Source organism: Salvelinus namaycush, chromosome 24 (genome assembly GCF_016432855.1).
Source record: "Salvelinus namaycush isolate Seneca chromosome 24, SaNama_1.0, whole genome shotgun sequence".
NCBI lineage: Eukaryota > Metazoa > Chordata > Actinopteri > Salmoniformes > Salmonidae > Salvelinus > Salvelinus namaycush.
Genome location: NC_052330.1, coordinates 36,282,573 through 36,291,446, shown reverse-complemented (window position 1 = coordinate 36,291,446; position 8,874 = coordinate 36,282,573). Strand labels below are relative to the sequence as shown.

The following is an 8,874-nucleotide window of genomic DNA, read 5'->3' as shown; positions in this document are numbered from 1 at the left end:
GGTAAACTAAACGATGTATTTATTTTATTTATTTATTTATTTCACCTTTATTATGTCCTGTCTCAGTGCCAGTCTATAAGATAATCATCTACATCAGAGCATACAATGCATACTGTACCTTAACAAGGCTTACCCTTAATTACTTATAGGTACACGACTCCACCTTGTGACCATTAAATAATAGAAAAAAAGAATTCAAGATGATTCGAATGTAGACTCTTGAGTTAAAAGTTATTTTTCAAACTGTTTCACTTTAGGCAGAATGTACATGTATTCAAATCAGACTAGAAAAGCAGCTGTTTCGTGAGAAGATAGTAAAATAATGTACACATCATTGAGTAATCCAAAGCAATTTTCCAATGCTCCAATCAGTCATATGCAATAGTGGTAGTCCTGAACATGAGAAATGTACACAAAAAAACCTAAAGGCTGGGATGATACCAGTATTGCGATATTTGTTTCTATGGCAAAAAAGGAAAACACGAACCAGATCAGATTATTTGGTCCTTTAAAAACCTGCTGTATGTAAAATATTGTGTGATATAGCCTGGTCCTAAGCCTGCTGTATGTAACACATGTTGTGATATAGCCTGGTCCTAAGCCTGCTGTATGTAACACATGTTGTGATATAGCCTGGTCCTAACCCTGCTGTATGTAACACGTTGTGATATAGCCTGGTCCTAACCCTGCTGTATGTAACATGTTGTGATATAGCCTGGTCCTAAACCTGCTGTATATATGTTGTGATATAGCCTGGAAAATAACTATATGTGACTCTGGATGATAACATAATGATGTTTGTTTCCAACATTAAGACTGTTTTACTAAAGAAGTTACATCTGCTTTGTGTTTTGTTCCCTTGCCACAATACTAACAAGTATTGCGATACTAGTATCGTCCCAGTCCTAGCGTCAAAACGTTGTAATAGGCCTATATAAATTATGTGAAACGTAAAAACGGAATAATTTCATTGTTGTGTAAATCTCAATAGTACAATAAAAAATCATTCAATCGTGCTGGTTTTATGTCCTGTAGATGTGGACTATTGGCATAGTCGAGGCATTGATTCTATGGTCGAGTCATAAATGTGAAATTACCATCTATGTGCTTTTTTACACAATTCTGATCTTGTGTCATTAATTCTTTTTTTTACCAATCAGACATTTTGACAATAATTGGGCAAAAGATCAGAATTTGGCTGCCTGTGTAAAAGAAGCCTTTGTCATCTTTTAAATATCAGAAAATTGTTGATCTGATGCAAAGACATCATTCATGAGTGCTGCCTGTTCCGTTGAAACAAAGAAACCATTCATTAACTTCATCCTGTTCAAGTGTCGCCTCTTGAAACCAGGCTGACCTGGTTTAGCGAGGCTAGTTCAAGTGGCTCTCTTCACCCACTTTATCAAGGTCAGTAAACCTCTCCAGCTTCTCTTCAGCACCCCCTGGTGGCCGGTGGTGATCAGTGCTGGTAGTGCGACACAGCGATGCTGTGCTGGTGGTGGAAGACGTTGCTCCCGTGATGGTGGGGGGAGACGGAGTGATGATGGGGGGAGTAGATGAGGTCAGGGGTCATCTGGGGGGGCAGGCCAGTGCAGAGAGGCTCATGGGTAGTCAGGACAGAGGAGAGATACTTGGCCTCTTCTTTGAGTTTCTTCACCTCCTTCCTCAGAGCCGCGTTCTCCTTCTCCAGGTTCTCACTCTCCTGAAGCAACAGGAACCAATCAGTCAATGAAATGTACGTATAAAGGACCTTTTACATCACTAGGTATTACAAAGTGCTTTACAGTAACTCAGCCTGCTTTAGAGTAACCCAGCCTGCTTTACAGTAACCCCGCCTGCTTTACAGTAACCCAGCCTGCTTTACAGTAACCCAGCCAGCTTTACAGTAACCCAGCCTGCTTTACAGTAACTCAGCCTGTTTTACAGTAACCCAGCCTGCTTTACAGTAACTCAGCCTGCTTTACAGTAACCCAGCCTAGACCCCAATTAGCAAGCTGCAGCACAGTAGCAAGGAAGAAACCTGCAGAGGAACTAGACTCAGGGAAGGCCCATTTCTTCTTTGGAATCAGTCAAACTTGAATAAATAAATGAAAGGAGCTAATGACCTCATAATCAAATGGTCGCAACTGAAATTTCAGTATGAATTCTTCTCTGTACAGCGAAAGTACACAATGCAACTGTTTTGTGGCCCTGCTATGCTGAATACCAATGACCTATATGGTTCGACCATGGGTTGCCCGGGTTACAACTCAGGCCATCGTTAAAAAAAAAAAAAAAAGGCATCATCAGTCTCTCTAACTTCAGCTTTGATGGGAAAAATAATCTTCTCGTCTTTTTTTGTGCAGCAAGGCGTCGTTCTTCTGAACTCAATCAGATCAGATTTCAGAGTCAATGACCTTTGTGAAAAACCCAGTATGTGGGTGGTGGTGCTGTGGTGGTGGTTGGTAGATCCAGTCTATGTCATTATTCTATGTAAACCACCTGGTCTAGTTCTGTGAGACTGCTTATTCACCAGCTCTGGTTTCCTCGCAGAGCGTATTAGGGAGGATGGACCAATGATGGCTCAGCACAGGCCTCCTTGCAGAGCGTTAGGCTAAGCATATTTTGTGGTTTTATGGGTTTCTTCAACTCGTTTGATAAACAGGAAGTTGAATTTTCCCTCGCTGTGACACGTTTCCTGTTTCCTGAGTAATAGTCTGTCTCGCTCTCTCTCTCACTCTCTCCTGTGTAAATGAGGTTTAGTAGTAAACCGTGGGCAGTAGGGGAGAGAACGGCTGTCATTTCTGGTAAAGGACCTGTGTCAGTGGGTTGTTGGCCTAAGTGACGTGAGCACTGGGGTTTACCCAGGCCTGTCTCTGACAGGAAGGCCACACTGCGCAACACTCTCTATCTTCCCTCCTCTAACCCTGGCCCTGTCTCGACCTTTAGAGGAACACAGTGGAACCTTTTCTGTCTAACTTGTTTTGTTTCCCACATCTCTGGGAGTAAAAGGCCATCATCGTCCCACGAACACGCAGAGCTCATGTCTGACAGGCCTGATCATCTGGCCCTGTGCAGGCCCACACTGTAATGGAACATTTACAAACGTACCTGAGGACCTCAGAGGAAAAAGACAACAGAGAAAAAAATACAATGTTGAATTGTAGATTAACAAAATTGTCTTTCTAAACCAACTGAAAAAAAATTCTGAAGAGTTTGAGGTGTCTTCTAGCAGCTCTAAATACATTGATTTTCATTTTGACACCATAGACCTTATGAAGAAAGCATCCTCAGCAGAACTGCACGGTGTCCCATTGATAAACTCTACTCTCTTCAGAACTGCACGGTGTCCCATTGATAAACTCTACTCTCTTCAGAACTGCACGGTGTCCCATTGATAAACTCTACTCTCTTCAGAACTGCATGGTATCCCATTGATAAACTCTACTCTCTTCAGCAACACTAACCGCTAAGACTAAATGTATTTGTAGCTTCTACAAACGGAAATAGGTGTTCTTTACTAGACTCTGCCAAGCGACAGAAGTGAAAGTCAATGACTAAAAGCTAGCCAGTCAATGAACAGAAAGAGACGTTGAATTGAAAGTGATTGTGTGCTTTTCACTTTGACTATTACCTGAAATATCTTCAGTCACGTGCTGTATTTCTGCTGTATTACTGCTGTAAAACGTGCTGTATAACCTGCTGTAATACTGCTGTAAAACGTGCTGTATAACCTGCTGTATTACTGCTGTAAAACGTGCTGTATAACCTGCTGTATAACCTGCTGTATAACCTGCTGTAAAACGTGCTGTATAACCTGCTGTATAACCTGCTGTATTACTGCTGTATAACCTGCTGTATAACCTGCTGTATGACCTGCTGTATTACTGCTGTATTACTGCTGTATTACTGCTGTATTACTGCTGTATAACCTGCTGTATAACCTGCTGTATTACTGCTGTATAACCTGCTGTATTACTGCTGAATAACCTGCTGTATAACCTGCTGTATAACCTGCTGTATAACCTGCTGTATTACTGCTGTATAACCTGCTGTATAACCTGCTGTATTACTGCTGTATAACCTGCTGTATTACTGCTGTATTACTGCTGTATAACCTGCTGTATAACCTGCTGTATTACTGCTGTATAACCTGCTGTATAACCTGCTGTATAACCTGCTGTATTACTGCTGTATAACCTGCTGTATAACCTGCTGTATTACTGCTGTATAACCTGCTGTATAACCTGCTGTATTACTGCTGTATAACCTGCTGTATAACCTGCTGTATAACCTGCTGTATTACTGCTGTATTACTGCTGCTAATGTGCATCCTAAATTACACAGTATTCCTCTATTCCCTCTACATAGGGAATAGGGTGCCATTTAATACCAACTGATATTAACATTCAGTGTAATAATCATTAGTGCTGGTCAGTGGGTTTCTGACGCCCACGTGTGATAATGAATACTCAGTACAGCAGCAAACACACACAGGCAGAGATATGGCCACGTTTGTATCCCAAATGCACCCTATTCTCTATTTAGTGCACCAGGGCTGATAGGTATCATAATCAGAAGTAGTGCACTATATAGGGAATATGGTGCCATTTGGGATGAGCCCTAAGTGATGAGCCCAACAGAAGCCATGATGACACATCACCACATGGTCCATCAGCGCTTTGTCAATACCATCTTATACAGACCAACACTGACCAGCACTGACCAGCACTGACCAACACTGACCAACACTGACCAACACTGACCAGCACAGACCAGCACAGACCAGCACAGACCAACACTGACCAACACCGACCAACACAGACCAACACAGACCAACACCGACCAACACCGACCAACACAGACCAACACAGACCAACACTGACCAACACAGACCAACATCAACCAACACAGACCAACACAGACCAGCACAGACCAGCACAGACCAGCACTGACCAGCACTGACCAACACAGACCAACACCAACCAACACCAACCAACACAGACCAGCACAGACCAGCACAGACCAACACCGACCAACACAGACCAACACTGACCAACACTGACCAACACAGACCAACACCGACCAACACAGACCAACATCAACCAACATCAACCAACACAGACCAAAACAGACCAGCACTGACCAGCACTGACCAACACTGACCAACACCAACCAACACAGACCAACACAGACCAATACTGACCAACACTGACCAACACAGACCAACACTGACCAACACTGACCAACACAGACCAACACAGACCAACACAGACCAACACAGACCAACACTGACCAACACAGATCAACACCAACCAACACAGATCAACACCAACCAACACAGACCAACATCAACCAACACTGACCAACACCAACCAACATAGACCAACACAGACCAAAACAAACCAACACAGACCCACACAGACCAACACCAACCAACACCGACCAACACCAACCAACACAGACCAACACCAACCAACACAGACCAACACAGACCAACACAGACCAACACAGACCAACACCGACCAACACCGACCAACACCAACCAACACCAACCAACACAGACCAACACCAACCAACACAGACCAACACAGACCAACACCGACCAACACAGACCAACACCGACCAACACAGACCAACACAGACCAACACAGACCAACACCAACCAACACAGACCAACACAGACCAACACAGACCAACACAGATTTCCAACAACACAGCTTTTTCTTTACAACCTTATCATAGTGGTTCACTGGAGAAATGGTCCCTGTGATTTGAAGGACTTGAACATAAAGCTTTACTGAGTTCCCCCGGCCTAATAAATCAATAATCAGTCTGGGTGTCTGATTGGTTATGTAGTAGTCTGTTACTGACTTGTGGTAGCCTGAGTGCCAGTCTGTTTGTGCTATCATGCCCGTAGTAGCCTGAGTGCCAGTCTGTTTGTGCTATCACGCCCACTCCATGCTTGGCTTGACAATGAGCAATGGAGTTGGCAAGAGCACAAACAGATCTGGGACCAGTCTATAGAAGGAGACAACAGATCTGGGACCAGGCTATTGAAGGAGACAACAGATCTGGGACCAGGCTATTGAAGGAGACAACAGATCTGGGACCAGTCTATAGGAGGAGACAACAGATCTGGGACCAGGCTATAGAAGTAGACAGCTGATCTGGGACAAGGCTATAGAAGGAGACAACAGATCTGGGACCAGGCTATAGAAGGAGACAACAGATCTGGGACCAGTCTATAGGAGGAGACAACAGATCTGGGACCAGGCTATAGAAGGAGACAACAGATCTGGGACCAGTCTATAGGAGACAACAGATCTGGGACAAGGCTACAGAAGGAGCCAACCGATCTGGGACAAGGCTATAGAAGGAGACAACTGGTCTGGGACCAGGCTACAGAAGGAGACAACAGATCTGGGACCAGGCTACAGAAGGAGACAGCTGGTCTGGGACCAGGCTATAGAAGGAGACAACAGATCTGGGACCAGTCTATAGAAGGAGACAACAGATCTGGGACCAGGCTATTGAAGGAGACAACAGATCTGGGACCAGGCTATTGAAGGAGACAACAGATCTGGGACCAGTCTATAGGAGGAGACAACAGATCTGGGACCAGGCTATAGAAGTAGACAGCTGATCTGGGACAAGGCTATAGAAGGAGACAACAGATCTGGGACCAGGCTATAGAAGGAGACAACAGATCTGGGACCAGTCTATAGGAGGAGACAACAGATCTGGGACCAGGCTATAGAAGGAGACGACAGATCTGGGACCAGTCTATAGGAGACAACAGATCTGGGACAAGGCTACAGAAGGAGCCAACCGATCTGGGACAAGGCTATAGAAGGAGACAACTGGTCTGGGACCAGGCTACAGAAGGAGACAACAGATCTGGGACCAGGCTACAGAAGGAGACAGCTGGTCTGGGACCAGGCTATAGAAGGAGACAACAGATCTGGGACCAGGCTATAGAAGGAGACAACAGATCTGGGACCAGGCTATAGAAGGAGACAACAGATCTGGGACCAGTCTATAGGAGGAGACAACAGATCTGGGACAAGGCTATAGAAGGAGACAACAGATCTGGGACCAGGCTACAAAAGGAGACAACAGATCTGGGACCAGTCTATAGGAGACAACAGATCTGGGACCAGGCTATAGAAGTAGACAACAGATCTAGGACCAGTCTATAGGAGGAGACAACAGATCTGGGACCAGGCTACAGAAGGAGACAACTGGTCTGGGACCAGGCTATAGAAGTAGACAACAGATCTAGGACCAGTCTATAGGAGGAGACAACTGGTCTGGGACCAGGCTACAGAAGGAGACAACTGGTCTGGGACCAGGCTAGACTTTTAGAGGTTATAAATCGGCTTTTGGGGTGACCCTGACAAAGTTTGCAACTTCACCATGCAGGTTTTGGGAACACTGCATGTGTGGACTGTGTATTTATTTTATTCAGGCCACAACCGACTCACTGCTAGTTTGACAAGTCCAGTCGTACTTGGATATGGTGCCACACATTTGGCCTGGTGGATAGTCATCCTAACTCATAGCCAGACATGGTGCACGCCTCAGTGTGTTGCATTGTGGGTAGTCATCCTCACCAGGTGTAGACTGTCTGCCTTCTGGGTCTGTCTCATCCTGCTCTTCTGGGCAGCGATACGGTTCTTCTCTCTTCTCATTACCTTCTTGATGTTGTCTGAGGAGCCCTGGGGAGAGATACGAGGCCAGTCATCTTCCTGTCAGGACGCTAACTGTCGCTCACCCTAACTAACTTACACTAAATGGGTGGAGTATTAGGGTTAATTCCAGTATACAGTAGATATTGTAGATTGAAAATGTATAACCATGCAGAACAATGTTTAGACAGTTCTAGGATTGAGACATCTCTTTGGTGCATGACTTGACCCGATGCAGCATTTCTACATAGCTGAGTTATTCTGATACCATGAGAACTGAAGTATTCAGGACATGAAACAAGGCGTGATCTGAGACCAACCCAACCCGACCCAACCCACCCCGACTCAACCCGACCCACCCCGACTCAACCCTTCCCCCGCTGGTGCAATATTGCAATGTTAAGTCTATCAGCTCATCCCTTCATCGAACGGCCTTGATGCCCAGAACACACCTGAATTTACAAACAACTGTCGTCAAGGAAACTCCTCATTGTTGTCATGTATGATTCTACATTTGTACATGATTCTAAATGTGTACATGATTCTAAATGTGTACACGATTCTAAATGTGTACATGATTCTAAATGTGTACACGATTCTAAATGTGTACATGATTCTAAATGTGTACATGATTCTAAATGTGTACATGATTCTAAATGTGTACATGATTCTAAATGTGTACATGATTCTAAATGTGTACATGATTCTAAATGTGTACATGATTCTAAATGTGTACACGATTCTACATTGCTACGTGATTCTACATTTCAATCTAAAGCAAAATACTACGGAAGAAAGACGTCCTGGATGCCCAGTCATAAAAGAACATCCAGACCCGCCAAAGCATGTCATTTAACAAGCCATTGAGAGACGAGAGTTGAAAGTGACCCGATTTAAAGACAAGAAGAGGGATAACCCCATACAGAGCATATGATAGAGTACGATTGTGATGACTACTCCCCGACAATATGTAACTGAAAACGTGATTACAATGCCCCCACATCCCAATGATTACACTTCATAACTAAATAAATGCGACAAAGAGAGAGAAGGTAGTAAATAGAGAAACGGTTGTCCTTACCCGCCTGCTGCCCGTTGGCGAAGGAGACTTAGTGTAACTGGAGTCATTGCTGTCAGAGCCGTGAGCCATAGCCAACCACGTTGCGCCAAACCCTGTGCCTCTCTCCACTTCTGCTTTTTATTT

General features: G+C 44.5%; 1 protein-coding gene across 1 annotated transcript in view; it reads right to left on the bottom strand.

The window, feature by feature from the left end:
• Positions 1-694: 694 nt before the first annotated feature.
• Positions 695-8,874, bottom strand: part of LOC120019207 (basic leucine zipper transcriptional factor ATF-like) — an 8,344-nt gene continuing 164 nt past the window's right edge. Inside the window, exons 1-3 of the mRNA XM_038962525.1 lie at positions 8,752-8,874; positions 7,596-7,700; positions 695-1,702 (exon numbers count right to left, since the gene is read on the bottom strand). The exon at positions 8,752-8,874 is cut by the window's right edge and continues 164 nt beyond it. Of these exons, the coding sequence (XP_038818453.1) occupies positions 1,460-1,702; positions 7,596-7,700; positions 8,752-8,820 (417 nt within the window). The 5' untranslated portion in view covers positions 8,821-8,874 and the 3' untranslated portion in view covers positions 695-1,459. The remainder of the gene's footprint in view (positions 1,703-7,595; positions 7,701-8,751) is intronic.